The sequence below is a fragment of the Chenopodium album genome, chromosome 8 (assembly GCF_948465745.1).
Source record: "Chenopodium album chromosome 8, dcCheAlbu1.1, whole genome shotgun sequence".
Classification (NCBI taxonomy): domain Eukaryota; kingdom Viridiplantae; phylum Streptophyta; class Magnoliopsida; order Caryophyllales; family Amaranthaceae; genus Chenopodium; species Chenopodium album.
In genome coordinates this window covers 72,988,238-73,004,155 of record NC_137841.1, presented here as the reverse complement: position 1 = coordinate 73,004,155, position 15,918 = coordinate 72,988,238, and the positions used below count along the sequence as shown (strand labels likewise).

The 15,918-nt window shown below is 30.4% G+C and overlaps 2 protein-coding genes across 2 annotated transcripts; both read left to right on the top strand.

The window, feature by feature from the left end:
* Nucleotides 1-4,622: 4,622 nt before the first annotated feature.
* Nucleotides 4,623-11,273, top strand: LOC145642322 (protein trichome birefringence-like 19). The gene is made up of 2 exons (XM_081693454.1): nucleotides 4,623-5,274; nucleotides 10,273-11,273. The coding sequence occupies exons 1-2, from the start codon at nucleotides 4,765-4,767 to the stop codon at nucleotides 11,092-11,094; spliced, it is 1,332 nt and encodes a 443-aa protein (XP_081549580.1). The 5' UTR covers nucleotides 4,623-4,764; the 3' UTR covers nucleotides 11,095-11,273.
* A 1,604-nt stretch (nucleotides 11,274-12,877) lies between these two features.
* On the top strand, nucleotides 12,878-15,803 carry LOC145556592 (protein trichome birefringence-like 19). The gene is made up of 2 exons (XM_081618245.1): nucleotides 12,878-13,525; nucleotides 14,729-15,803. The coding sequence occupies exons 1-2, from the start codon at nucleotides 12,956-12,958 to the stop codon at nucleotides 15,506-15,508; spliced, it is 1,350 nt and encodes a 449-aa protein (XP_081474371.1). The 5' UTR covers nucleotides 12,878-12,955; the 3' UTR covers nucleotides 15,509-15,803.
* The last annotated feature ends 115 nt before the right edge of the window (nucleotides 15,804-15,918 follow it).

Sequence of the window (15,918 nt, the reverse complement as noted above, 5' to 3'; positions counted from 1 at the left end):
AATTTAGATTATACAATATTCCATGATCACCACCAAGTCTATCACTTACTAATCTACCACTCACATTTAATGATTTAGGTTTGAGTTACGATTGTGCATTAGTTATAAGACTATAAAAACGAAATAAATTATTCATGTAATCGGTATATATGTATATATTTCATATACAAGTAATATTGAATCACAAGTTTTAGGATCGAAGAGTAGTTACAAGACTAAAAGTAATTAGTTGCAAACTTATGTGAATTTTGGCAATCACCTATCGACTATCTAATTTATTATACTGTAAATAGAATGGATCGTAGTGATGAGTTGAGTAAGTGATGGATGGATGCGTAAATGCGTTGGATGTGGGTGAATTAAGATTTATATATATTTCAATCTAAAATATGATCTAATTGCGCCCTAATTAGTTGGAACACAAATTAGATCCATCTCATGCTAAAGAGTCAAAAGTATATGACCCCTCCCTAGACTCCTTGCCATTTCAGTCCCCCTATAGGACCACCCATTTACGCCATTTTAGTAGGGTTGGGCAGATCGATTAATTAATTATATATTTTTGGACATTTTATGGTTGGATTTAATATAGAGAAAATGGGACAATTTTCCCCATTAAATTTTCAGATTGTTTTCCTTTAAGTTATTTATTTTAGAATTAGTTTTTCGTTTCCATTAAGAAAAAGTAATTTAAGAGGGACACATTATTCATAAAAAAAAAAAAAAAAAAAAAAAAAAAAAAAAAAAAAAAAACTTAGTAGTTAGATTAAGTTAGAGGGAATAGAAATTATTATACAGAGTACTTATTACTCATACAATGTACGGATAATTTAATTTTTCTTTGTTCAGAGAGCCATGCATAATAATTAACATAAACGAAACTTAATTACCGCATGTTTTGGGTACGTATTGTCTTTCCCGATCATAACACCTACTTTAATTTTAAACTTACTAAAACCACTTTTATTAGTACATTTACATTACATATGTTAAGCAAATTTAAGAGATAAATCAATTATAAAATGTGAAAATGCATGCACAAATCCACACTCATCCCATGCTTCCATGCATCATCCATCTATCTACTCCCCATCTCTCTCGATCGATCTCTCATGTGTTATGTTTAATGTGTGGACCATTACGTATATATGGTACTACATGCATGCACATATTTATATAATATGAATTATATGACATAATTAAAAATAATGTTAAAACCGAATCCAAATTAAATCATCACCTTCTGTTTTAACAGCTTTATTGCAACTGAATGAAATTAAAGAAGATGATGCATGCATGTTACAAACTTCACCAAGTGTTGTTACTTTTGCCCCTTCAAAAAACATGAATTGTCATTATATATATATTTTTTATATTCTAATTAGAGGTGTACAAAAATCGGAAATTTATCTTTTATTACTTTGGAGAAAGTGACAATCTATTTGATGTCGTATTTCTTTTGAGATTAATATATTTGGTTTTTAGTTCTTGGATATATTATTCATGATTCACTTATTTAGATTCCGATAACAGATACTTGTAATAATATGTGGCAATAGTCGTTATGTGTTACCAATCACGACTCTTCACTTATCTGGAAATGTTTTTGTCCTTTCAATTCAAGAATTTTCAAGGGAAAAAAACCTAAAAATCTAATAGTACTAGTTTTATACGGAGTAATATTGTTACAAATGTAAAACATACTCAATGTAACTCTCAATAACTAGTCCGCGTGATTCTCTTTGTTACGGAGTAATAAAAATAAATGTAGAGTACTCAATCTGATACATTGAGGTTGGAAATATCGAATCTGTTAATGAGTAGATTCTCCATATGACGGGATAAGATATTACTCCGTAATTGGTAATACTTGAACGTACTTTATATCTATATCTATACTTAGTATTTAAAAACACAAATCATCATCCCCATCATGCCATATGTAATTAAAATTTATTTTTCATCAACAATGCCACATGTCACCTCCCTTCATTAATTAATCCCCTTTCTTATTATTTAAAAAAAGAACTAGCTTTAATTCAATACATGTATGAATGTTCCCTTTTTTTTTTTTTAAAAAAAAAAAAAACATATATGAATGTTATTTGATTCATTTTCCTCCAACTTAATATCTCTACAATTACATTCAATTATCATCCCTTCTTCTTCTTTATAAACTATTCATTTTCCAATTAAAATATATTATAAAACAAAAATTACTATTGTACCCCTTATAAACATTCCGTACATTGCACGGGTCAGAAGACTAGTTTTAAATAAAATGGAGTCACAAGTGTAATGTGGGGTGGTACTGTGGTAGTACACGTTGTTGGCTCAGCACTCCCTAGAAGATTGAGCTTCTGTCCACGAATGAATTGTATGATAGAATTGGAGTTGGGCCGTTATTCGAAACTATAGATAAACAAGCCCTCATTAATCTTAATCTACGTGATATGGGCCTTATCTATTTTTGGCCCAAAATTTTGTTGGGCCTATTGCCCAAGCAAGACCCACTGCCTTAAGAATGACATTAGTAACGAAACTAGTAACTACCTGTTGAGTCCCTAGGTTCTCGTACGCTCGAGTTGAGAATTGTTTTATTGTTATAGATAGTTAACTACAATTTCATAGTTGTGGTCGTAACAATTAACAAGAACACAAATATGGTTAGTGGAGGTGATGCATATTACAGATTGCAAGAAGCTATTAGAAGACGAAAGATGGTTAGTGGAGGTGATGCATATTTATCGCCAAGGAAATAAAGCAGCCGATTGGCTTGTCAATCAAGGAGTTTCACATAACAACAAAGTGGAGTTGGTTCAGTTCCCAACTTCCCGCCCTTAGCTTTAGCCTTTAGATCATATTTTACAGGAGTTCATTTGGAGCTGAATAGAACAGGTCTTGAGTTTCAATAATCAAATACCAAAATTAATCATGCATAATAATGTTGGAAAGACAAATAAAATCTCATGCCAAATAAAATCAAAGCACAACATGATATTGAAGTGGTTATTTTCTCCGAAAGACTGATTGCTGATACCTAATGATGAATGTAACCACGTGATCAAGTACCTAACTTTATTAGACAAATGGTATATCAATACTTAATCAGATTGCTCCAATAGAAAAACCATCTAAAATTGCGCATCTAACAAGGAAAGTATGTCAGATGTTTTGCATATTAAAATACGTTTTTATGTACATAAAACCCCTTACAAAATAAATTATATTCCAAATTTTGGTTCTGTAGATTACTAAATTTATTATAATTGAGGTCATACATTAGATCTACCCAATGCAATAATATACGAATTAAGTACTATGATATTATATATGTACCGTTAATTACGCATAATATACTTCGATTTGATGACAATTTTGTAATCTATAGTTGACCAATTTGGCACTCTTAAATGCATTATTACAATTTTAATTACATACCAAAATGGCATAGATTAAGAACTGTACCAATCAGGAAATGATTAGTATCTGATTTTTAACTTAAGAGTTAAAAATTTCATTTCCTAACATAATATGAGTATTGATTACTGAGTATACAGCAGACTAAACACAATACTATAATACTATACCGACTATACATGATGTTGCTTGCATGTATTGACCGTGTCTTGTATATATATGTCAGATTAAATTATACGAAGTATGTATATACACAACCGATACTCCATCTGATAGAGTATAAAACATATTCCTGGGCCTTAACCAAAAGCTTAAACTTATCGTTGAGGCCCAGGAATATGTTTTATACTCTATCACTCTATCACCATCAAAAAATATACGGAATATATAAACTTTGTATACGAATTAATGATACATGTACACTTATTTGTAAAAAGGCCCAGGAATATGTTTTATACTCTATCACTCTATCACCATAAAAAATTATACGGAATATATAAACTTTGTATACGAATTAATAATACATGTACACTTATTTGTAAAAGAAAGAGATGACTGGCCATATGTTAAAAATGGGTTTTTTTGAGCTTGTGTTAAGATATATACGAGTATGACCATTCACCATTGATGGTCAATTAAGTTAATTATCAGAGAATTTTAAGTAAACATTGAGATGAATATATAAAGATTTCATGAATGTGCATCTTGGTGAAAATAGTATTTGACACTTAAAAGCTAGATAACTCTTGCAACTTTTATCAAACAGGTGAAATACACAATAAGTAAGAGAAATACCGTACTGGTCTAAGTTCATGAAAACTTAGAGATAAATAAAAGTGTTTGTTTATTGTCTTAAAATATATTAGTAGAACAAAAGATGAATGTACGTAGTAGTAGTTATTTACAAATTATTCTAAAGTTATTATTCCATTTATGTTTTTTTTTTTTGACGGGAGTTATTTTTCCATTTATCAATTAACATTTGTGTGGGCGATGTAAAATTCCAAATCATAATCAACTTAATATAGCTACAATGCACTTAATTATAAGTTTATAACCATAAGTACAACTATTATATAATAAGAATAATAACAACTACACATAAATGATAGCCCTCTTTTTGAGAAAAATGATAAAACATTGGGTCATACTCATATCATATACAATACCACCAAATCCAACAATTATTTTAACAACTCCATTCCTTGTTCATCACAAAATCCCAAACAACTCTCTTAGAAACTTTCAAACTTTTCTCATTCACTCACTTTTGCTTATTTTTCTCCCTCTATTTCTTTCTCTTTCTCTCTCATCTATCCCTCTTTCCTCTCTATCTCACAAAACATGGAAGTCTCCTTACCAAAAAACCAAAAACTTAAACTTAACCTAAAACTATTCCTACAAATAGTTTTCCCATTAATCCTATTAACCATTATTCCCCTACAATTAGCCAAGAACATTTACTTTAAGAGTGCACCTAAACCAATTACTACTCCTAAACTATACATTAACAATGAAGATGATCATACCCTAATTCGCGCTCCTCCTAAGCACGGATCATTGCCTCCTACAACAAGGAAATGTGATATCTTTTCGGGCGAATGGGTTCCAAATCCGGAGGGTCCATATTACACAAACACAACATGTTGGGCTATTCATGAACATCAAAATTGTATCAAGTATGGTAGACCGGATAGTGAGTTCATGAAATGGAAGTGGAAACCGGATGGTTGTGACTTACCAATTTTTAACCCTAGACAATTTTTTGAGATTGTTAGAGGTAAATCTTTGGCTTTTATTGGTGATTCTGTTGCAAGAAATCAAATGCAATCCTTGATATGCCTCTTGTCTCGGGTAAGTTTTTTTTTTTTTTTTTTATTAATTTATATTTATATATCTAAGTTTTTATGTCATAGTTTGAATCTTATATTATAAAGTATTCTGTTATTTTGATGCCTGAAAAAAATGCATGGGTTACGTAGCATATACAAAAGTTGGTTAGTGTTTTTTCCTTCTTTTATGCCAAGTTTTAGAATTCTTGACAAGTTTGCATATATGGTGTGTGATTCATAACATTTGTCATAAAACTAATTTATAAGTATATTTCTTTTTATTTTTATTTTTTCTTATATGGTGATTAAAATATCATATATCATGTCAATAATTCAATATGTCATCTATCGGATTTAACGAACTCTTTTCTTACAATGAAAATTCAACACAAAAAATACGAAGTATTATTTAATTAAGTATATTATTACTGGTAACAGCGTTAGCTTAGCTAGCATTAGCGGTTTGTGTCTTACAAAGTGCTAAGAGTAGAACTCGTAGCACATAGGAAAACTTCTTTTGGAAGCACGTATATCCGTCTTTTTCGGTTCAATTTATATATGTTTTAAAGTCGTCTTAAACGCTGGCAATGTTCATGTTCAAAGATTAAATCTTGTCTATATCACTACAACTTGTGATTGACTCTTCATAGAAAGAAAGAACGCTTACTAATAAATCACACTATTATTAGTTTCACACTTTCGATCACATCGTATATCAAACTTGAATCTAAAGTTAATTTGATGTGCATTGATGTTATAAGCGAAAAAATATAAAGGATAGATGAATTGATAAGATGTTTCAAAAATAATTGCAAATTCAAAGGTGTCAATATGAATCATTAAAAAAAGTTAAGTGAGGTCCTACTTAAAGACTTGACTTGTACGTTATGGTAAGATACATAAACTTTAAGAAATTAGTGTGACTGTTAATTTGTACATCTCGGAGTAATAATAGTGTAAAATAAGATTAATGCAATAATTTTAGATCTTAGGTGGTCAAAATATAAATAAATAATTTGTGGATCTAAGAAATTTTGGTCCAATATATTTAGATTAGTTGAACTAATACAAAATGATAGAAAGTTTAGGTAAAATGTGTCAGAATAAGATATTAATGCATTGACTGTTAGAAAAATAGTAGAAGTAGAAAAAAAAGAGTGTGGGGGGTAAAGAAATTTAAAGGGTGATAAAGTATACATTGCTTTACTGTTAGAGTGTAAGGTATAATTTACCGACTCTGCTTTCTATTTTAATTCTCCCTCTGTTACATATTACTCGCAATAAAAGAATATTTTATGTCTCACAAATAATACCCCTTTGTTGCGAGTAATATGTAACGAAAAAAATATAAATTATAAAATACTCCGTACTCTGTAAAATAATACTCGTATAAACTATTGTTGTTATAAATTTAAGTACGGACAAATTAATATTGTGTATAAATAATGTCGATTATGGAGTACATATTACATTATATTGTAATTGGCTTGCTTGGTAGGTTATATTATAATTTGCTAACTCTAGCAATGACAAAATATTATTGAGTTACAATGTTGTTATAAAAATTAAAAGTATAGTGTCGGTCTCTTAAGATAATCATCTATTGATTTTTACTAAATTAAGCTAATTTATCTTTAAAATAAGTTTAATATTCGGAAAGGTTATGCTGTCACTCTTGGAATAAACTTTTGGAAAGGAAAAAGCAAGAAAATAAGATTTGATTAGTTTTTTCATTAAAGTAGTGACAGTGTTGCTAAAATAAAACATTTGATCATTTTATGCTCAAAACAAAGAAGAAAAAGGAAAAACATTCGATGGGCCATTGTCAAATGGGCCTTCAGAGTCACAAGCTCGGGTTTCATGATAATGGTAATGTCACATAGTCACATACTCACATGCGCTCCTTCACCATCGTCTCCATTTTTTTATTTTTTATTTTTTTTCCCACTTAATTTTTCACATTCACACACTTCAAGAAAATAGGTTATTGGAGTACTATTTTGGAGGCAAGTATGAAAGTATGAGTTAATAGTGGTAAAGGCTACGGGCCTATTCTCATACTTTTATTTTCATTTCAGTTCAGCTCAGTTTAGTTCAATTCAACTCCTAATTTCCTTCTCTTATAAAATATTCAGTTCAGCTGAGTTCAATCTATGAGAACAGGCCCGTCCATATAATACAACTTTTTATAGACAGGATTTATGTTTTGTTTAAGTTGTTTTCACTTATTTACGATCTTATAACTACAATAATTTCAAAAATAATTGAAATAATAAATTCTAATAAGAATTACCTATAATTAAAATAAATTTTAATAAAATCTATTAAATTCAGATAACTAATTAATATTCCTTTCATTCTATTTTTTTTTTTTTAAAATTATGTGAGGAATAAGTATAATTTAGGGGATGGAGTAGCACATTATTTTGGATTCTACAAACTACAAATGAGACTGTGAAAGCACTTGTTTTAAAATCCAAAGTCACATGCGGCGTGTTAGATTATAGTGCACCGTTAAAGTTGAACGCAAAAGGTCTTCAATTTCCAATGCTATAAAGTATGTGTACTTCCATTAATTTTCCATTTTATCCACTTTATACATGTCATATAGTCGATATAGATTTAACCTTATTTTATCCAAAATATTTCTACTTCATATCTTCAAAATAATCATCCAAAACGAGCAACTAATGTTGGTAGCTTTTAGGTGAACTGTATATAAAATAATTACTCTATTTTTTTTTTTAATTTTTACTTAATTTTAGAAGAAAAAAATGCATAACATTTTGAATAAATATACAGAGTATAGAATTATTGAAATATATCCTACAAAATAATATAGGTAAGTGTCCTACATTGAGAATAGATGAAAGACTTAAATACTTTATAAGGCTAATGGACTACTTCACTTATTGTCATATGATTTTGGGGTGGAACCTCATTTAGACTTGTGTGGTAGACTAATCTTAAGTTTTTGGTTGAGTTGATTTAATTACAATTTTTAAGTAGATTAAGGTGAATTTTATATTTAGATTTTTTTTTTTTTTAGGTTTTTTTTTTTTTTTTTTTTTGAAAGAAACGTTAGACGGGTATTATTATTAAATCATATCAATTTCCGCCAAAGATAAGAAGCTTTGGGGAAAATTGTCGAGCCATACATGATAAGGTTCATTGACATCAAATCTAGCAACTAAGTGAGCTAGGGTATTACCCGATCTACGAACATGTTTACATTGAAAAGAAACAAAGAACTCTTTCAACTTATTAATATCTTCATAAAAGAGCATTAAAGTAGAGTAGCCCTTCTCCCCACTGTTAATGTAGTTCACCACAGTTGCTGCATCACACTCGAGCTCAACACGATCATATTGCAACTCCCTTGCTAGCTGCACACCCATCCTTGCCAAAGTGTGTTAACAAAGTCTTTCTTTATTTATCGGAAATAGGAAAACATAGTGTGTTTTTTTTTTTTGGAAATAGGAAAACATAGTGTGTTTTTTTTTTTTTTTTTGGAAATAGGAAAACATAGTGATTTATACCTTATCATATGTGTAAATTGTGTATTGATAAATCTAAAAAGTGTAATTTGATCAAATCATAATAAAACTATACTTTCCATATTAAGAATTGATTCAGATCCAAAAGATATGCTTTATAATACAAGCATTATTTTAAAATTAGCAAAGCATCTAAATTGATCTTCTTTTTACACATCACCCCTTTCGAAAAATTCTTGATTTTTATTTTATATTTTTTTTGGGAGTTGAAATTAAATTAAATTAAATTAAATTAAGTGACATAAAAGATACCTTCTATGTGTATAGATTTGTACATAAACTAGAAACGTTGTAATTTAGTGTATATAGGGGCTAAAGATGTACATACTCCCATGTGGCATGTTTGGTTAAAATGGTCTTTTTCTCCACAATTTAGTTACTAGGCTCCATTTTCTTCTAGTCGTATTACTCGTCGTTTATGTTTTGTTCATTAGTAGAATTTGTGTTTTTTTCCTCATCTTTCCAACTCATGAATAGCTAGCTATTCACGAGTTTGATATACAATAGTCCAATCACTAAAATGTCCCTCTCTTTGCTATTTGTCAAGTATTATTCATATGATAAATGATCCAAAGATAAGACATGGTGAGGTGTCATCCAATTTCCTAGAATTAGTCTTGTTTTGATTAGTAGATTCATAAGTGGATTCAAAGTTTACAAATACTTGTATAAGATTATGAGAGGTTCTTACGGAATAAAATGTGAATTTGTTAATTATATAGGTTTTCAAATTGTAAAAGAAGTGTTTATCGACACTTTAGTTCATGTAACATGTTATAATTGAGGTTAATTTTTTAAAAACACGGTCTAATAGGTTTTTAAGTAAAAGTTACATACGAGTAATAAACAACTTTTTTTTCATTATAAACTTATAATGGAAAAAAGTTATAATGGAAAAAAGCTAACTAGATCGAGTATGACATAATACCAAAACTATAGAAAAGAAGGCAAATTTCTAGATATGATTGTTGCTTGTTACCTAATTTGCGGTATTGACAATTTTAAAATATATGACTAGGGTCCTTAATTTGATGATAATTGTGTACAAATAGCAAGTAGTTGATATCCTTTCACATCCTAATTAATGATTAAAATGATAATTTAGAAAAATTGAGCAATTCAACATTCAAGTACAATTAGTTGAAACTTATGTCTTAACTAAGATTAATCATACGAAAATATGGAATTGGAACAATTGCCATATTTGTGGGACATTTCAATATATCACAATCTTTTTTTATTTTTGGATGGAGTCACATCACTATATTTTCTTTGCATATATTCTCCATTATTTGCTTTGATTTGCATTTATATAGCTGTCTTCTTAACTTTTAGTTGATCAAATTTCAGCTAGGCAATAATGTGTATATAAAATTCACAAATACCTTAATTATCTTTATTTTTAATATAGGATCTTTCTATTTATTTTTCTAATTAATTTTTACGCTTTGATCATTTCTTAGGTGGAATATCCATACGATGTCTCCTACACTAAAGATGAACACTTTAAACGTTGGCACTACAATAACTACAATTTCACGGTAGCCATGTTTACGAGTACATTCTTGGTGAAAGCCCAAGAGAATGACCCAAATGGTCCAAATGGAAACGGTTTGTTTGGACTATTCCTCGACGAGCCAGATGAGACTTGGACAACTAAAATCAACGAGTTTGATTACATTATCCTATCAGCGGGTCATTGGTTCTTCCGACCCCTTATGTACTACGAGAAAGGTACTCTCACGGGGTGTCGATTTTGCCAACTTCCAAACGTGACAGACTATACCATGGCTTATGGTTATCGAAAGGCATTCCACACCGCGTTTAAGGCCATTTTGGAGAGGGAAAGCTTCAAGGGAGTAGTCTATTTGAGGACCTTTGCCCCCTCACATTTTGAAGGGGGGGAGTGGAACAAAGGTGGGAATTGCTTGAGGCAAAAGCCCTACAAAAGTAGTGAAATTAGTTTGCAAGGGGTTGATTTGGACTTGTATATGGCCCAATTAGGAGAATTCAAAGTGGCCCAAAAGTTGGGCCGACAACGTGGGCTGGGGTTCAGGCTTATGGATATGACACAACCCATATTGATGAGGCCCGATGGGCACCCAAGTAGGTATGGGCATTGGCCCAATGAAAATGTGACTTTATACAATGATTGTGTCCATTGGTGCTTGCCTGGGCCCATTGACACTTGGAATGATTTTCTACTTGAGATGATAAAAAGTGAAGGAGTTAGGGCTAAAGAAGATATGGTTCTTCATTCAAAGGAGAGAAAGTTGAAGAGTTAAACAATGATTCATGATTTGATTAATTTTGGAATTATATATATTTATATATAGTTTAATTTATTAATGGGATTTAGTATATGCATTTGTCAAAATATTTGTATTTGTATAGTATGAGGGTTCCCTAATTAAGGGGTCAAATAATTGAGTTTTTTCAATATTTGATACATCATATTCATTTTTCTTGGCTTTTCTACCTCTTGATGTTTTTAGCTCCAAAGTCAAAAAAGACAACTATTATTACAAAGAGTAGTTAATAAGAGTATATTAGTATCAATAAGAGTTGGATCAAATGGTAAGCAACTTGATGTCCCTTAAGGGAAGTTTCGGGTTCGAACCTTAATATATTCAAAAATGCTTGTTTGTAGACTCGCCCACCATAAGCCAGATGTGTGAACCAAGTTAGATTCGAATATAGTTGGAGCTTAGTTTTGGTGAATCGGGTGGACGTCCTAAAAAAGAATATTTTAGTGTGTGACTGATATGAATACCATTTTAAATTTTTAGACGTGTTAAGAAGGCAATTATGCAACCAAGTACTATATTTTAACTTTTAAGTAAATTTTTATAAAAGAATGCAAAATAGCATTGTTACTTTTTCTGTTTGTAACCTTTAATGTTTTTTTTAAAGGGAGTTGAATATGCTTCAGTTTTAAGATTAGTAGACTTTTGCTCTGTTTAATTTACAATTAAGCATGACGTCGGTGTTCCCAAATTTTGTAATTTGTCAGTAGTTTTAATTTGATTCTCAAATCTGAATTGAAATTAAAAACAAAATTGAATCTTTATATCATCATCATTATGAGCTGGAAAATTGCAAGTAAGCAGATATCCCGGAAACTTCATTCGACGATTCTATTCTTAGTAGCTCACATGTAGTGATGTACTACAACTTTTTATATAGGAAAATATTGCCCACTAATTTACCATTATTGGCACCGGTTGATATATTCCAATTTGGCAACTATGTAGTATGTATATGTCAACAAATGGAATAATAATTGTATATTGGATCTCCTATCTTTCAATTATTAAAAGACGTGTTATGTTGAATTGTTGATAGATTTGAACGTGGTAGTGATAAATAATCATTTAAGTTGGCTTTAGTTCAACTTAATATGAAATAATTTAACTAATGAGGTTTTGGTCTACTGGTTAAGATTTAAGTTTCGTGTACAATATGTCTAAATCCCCAACACCATTGATTGTAAATTGCATTGTATTGCTTTATTGGCTTATTTGAAAAAAAAAAAAAAAAAAAAAAAAATCTAAATTACATGATTCTTTTGATTTTGATTTCAAAGTTAAGCAAGTGAGTTTTTAAGAACAGATATCTAGTACCTTTGTTTTATATTATTTTGCAATTTCGGGGTATTATTTGTGAGATATAAAATATACCGAAGTTGCAAAAAATATGAAACGAAGATAGCATATAAAGTTTTATGAAAGTGATGCGAGACATCTAAAGCTCCCTTTCAATTTGACTTAGTTAAATTGATTTCAATTACTTTAATCATCATAGTCTAATCTGAATCCGGTTAATTTCAATTACATCATAATCAAACTAGCACGTTAGTTTTTACATCATTAATTAATCAAGTAAAAGTCAATTTAATAAATTAGATCATTAAAATAATAACCATTAATCCGTATTAATCAATTGACTATCTCCCACAATATTCTAAATCAAGCTAATTAACTAGTAACATGCTACTAATTATAAATAAACAATTATAAGGACTACTTAGCATGATACTCATTATTTTTTTAATTTTGTTGACAAAATTGAACATGCAAGTTCTTTCCCATCACATCAAAACTCCATAGAAACACCCAAAAAACTCAAACTTTTTCTCTCTCCTCAATGGAAATGCCAATACACAAAATTCCAAAACGTAATTACAAGTCTAAACTTATTCTACAAATTTCATTACCAATAATCTTATTTACAATAATCACATTACAATTATCCAAGAACATTTCTTTCAAGAAATCTCCTACTAATCGTACTTCATTAGAGTCATTACACGCTAATAATGTTGAATTATTACAAACTTTACCTCAAAAAGAATCATTACCACCTACTAATGATGATGATGATCAAGTTGTGATCGAATCAAAACGCTACCAAACAAGCCCTAAACCTAGCCCGGTTACAAAATGTGATATTTTTTCGGGCGAATGGGTCCCGAATATGGAGGCTCCATATTATACAAATTATACTTGTAGGGTGATCCAAGAACATCAAAATTGTATGAAATATGGTAGACCCGATACCGAATTTATGAAGTGGAAATGGAAGCCAAACGGGTGTGAATTACCCGTTTTTAACCCGAATGGGTTCTTGGATATTGTTAAGGGCAAGTCTTTGGCTTTTGTTGGTGATTCTGTTGCTAGGAATCATATGCAATCTTTGATTTGCCTCTTATCTCAGGTAATTATTACTCGTAGTTTTTGCTTACTAAATAAAATTATTTTATTTTTTAATTTACTATGTATAATGTGGAATTGCATTTTATTTAGGATTACTAAAATGTATGTGTTTTTATTGATTCTACAATTTAGTTTAAAAAAAGTGATCAAATAAATAAGTTAAGATAAAAGTGAGACTGTAAAAACGGAATATAAAAGTCAACGGAATTATGGATAGAGTGCATTTAAATTTCTCATATGGTTGTTCTTGATGATCAAATAGCCTTTATAATGAACAAAAAGGATACATGTAGAGTTAATACTACACAAGATTTATAACCTACTTCATTCGAATTTAGTTATTACGTTAGATATGATTACCAACTATATTGACTAATATGCTCTGTACTATGAAGTTAGATTGACCATTGAGCTGACATTTAGGTTTATTTATTTAGGCTCCGTTTGTTTTGAATGAAAACAATTGTCATGGAAAATCACTTTTTAAAGAAAATAATTTTTAATGGAAAACATGATTTTAAAGAAAGTTTCCTTTGTTTGATTAGAGGAAAACTTAAGGAGAAAAAGAAAAATGAAAAAAAAAAAAAGAAAAAGGAAGGATGGGAGGATAGTATAAGGAGAAGCCGGAGAAGTAATGAGTGAAGAGGAAAATGTGGCAATACCTTTTTTTTCAAAGGAAAACGGTTTTCCTTGTCTAAAGTGCAATTTTACATCTTTAGAAATATTGTTTTCCATCTCTTATAATTACAAACAAAGGAAAATGAAAAAATGAAGGAAAATCATGAAAATGAAAAACAAACAGAGCCTTAATATTAATTATAAGTTCAAATTACACTATGAGGTGGAATGACCTCGTGACATCGCTGATGTATATAAGAATTTCATTAGAAATGTTATTACATCTTACATTCACACCCTGTAATTTTGTATATATGTTGGATTTTCTTGACAAAAAGCAAAACAATAGATGCAAAAGTTCTGGTAAAAAGACAAGGTTAGTTGAACTACAACACTCTAATAAAGCATCCAAAGGGATGCATAAGTAGGTAATTGTGTCAAAAACTCAAAATCATTTAATAATATGATGTACTTTATTTTATAATAATCTCATTTAACTTACTAATGTTGAGCCAAAAGAATAGTGGTAACAATGTTTCAATTCAATTAAGATTGTTTGTTCAATGTTACGTCTATTTTATTACAGGTAGAACATCCTTTGGATATTTCTCCTACAAAAGATGATAACTTTAAACGTTGGTACTTCCAATCTTCCAACTTCACACTTGCTATATTTTGGAGCCCATTCTTAGTCAAGACCCAAGAAAATGACCCAAATGGCAAAGCTGGAAAGACCTTTACTGGGCTCTACCTCGACGAGGCCAACGATGTTTGGACGACCCAAATCGATGAATTTGACTATGTTATCATATCCGCGGGGCATTGGTTTTTCCGGCCCCTTATCTATTACGAGAAGGGTAATTTTATGGGATGTCGTTATTGTGAGATAGATAATCTTATGGAATATTCCCTCTCCTATGGGTACCGAAACGCGTTTCAAACCTCGTTTCGGGCCATTTTGGAGAGGGAGAATTTCAAAGGTAAGGTGTTTTTGAGAACCTTTGCTCCCTCCCACTTTGAAGGAGCAGATTGGGATCATGGGGGGGACTGCAAAAGAACTAGTCCAATAAAAAGCTATGAATTGCCTTTGGATGGACAAAATATGGAGGTGTATACAGCCCAATTGGAAGCTTTTAAGGAGGCCCAAAGTGTGGCCCAACAACGTGGGCTTAATTTCGAACTCATCGATATGACCCGGCTCATGTTGGTGAGGCCCGATGGGCACCCGAGTGTATATGGGCGTCCGGCTAAGATGAATGGGATATGGCCCAGTGATTGTGTCCATTGGTGCTTACCCGGGCCCATTGATAGTTGGAATGATTTTTTGCTTGAGATGTTAAAGAGTGAAGAGAAGAATCTTCACTAAAATTAGATTAAAAAAGGGTTATATACTGTTAATCATGATGCATGAAGAAGTTTAGCAATTGGTATAATTTATTTAATTGTATAAAAAAAAGGACCAATTTGTTACAAAAGAAGTTGATACATGATCAATTCATCATACAAGATTCATTTTTCTTCTCTCTGTTTTGTTGCACTGTACTCTATTTGTTACAAGATAGATTATTAAATAGAGTATTATTCAAAGATTTGGAAAAAAAAAATGTCATTTGTTTTGTTTTTCACGTGTTGTAAGCACCATTTTCTTCTTTCTATTTTGAATTATGGCTATAATTACTTTATTAGGAGAGACATCTCAATAGCGAGCCTTTGTTTTATTACGGTTTGAAAACTAATACGACTATGAATTTATTCTTAGAAAATTATCCAGAGCTA

What these genes read in the sequence shown, in the direction of transcription:
- LOC145556592 (XM_081618245.1), top strand. Translation starts at nt 12,956, where the DNA reads ATGGAAATGCCAATACACAAAATTCCAAAACGTAATTACAAGTCTAAA. An exon ending in TGATTTGCCTCTTATCTCAG is followed by an intron (nt 13,526 to 14,728) that starts GTAATTATTACT and finishes ATTTTATTACAG; the next exon opens with GTAGAACATCCTTTGGATAT.
- LOC145642322 (XM_081693454.1), top strand. Translation starts at nt 4,765, where the DNA reads ATGGAAGTCTCCTTACCAAAAAACCAAAAACTTAAACTTAACCTAAAA. An exon ending in TGATATGCCTCTTGTCTCGG is followed by an intron (nt 5,275 to 10,272) that starts GTAAGTTTTTTT and finishes ATCATTTCTTAG; the next exon opens with GTGGAATATCCATACGATGT.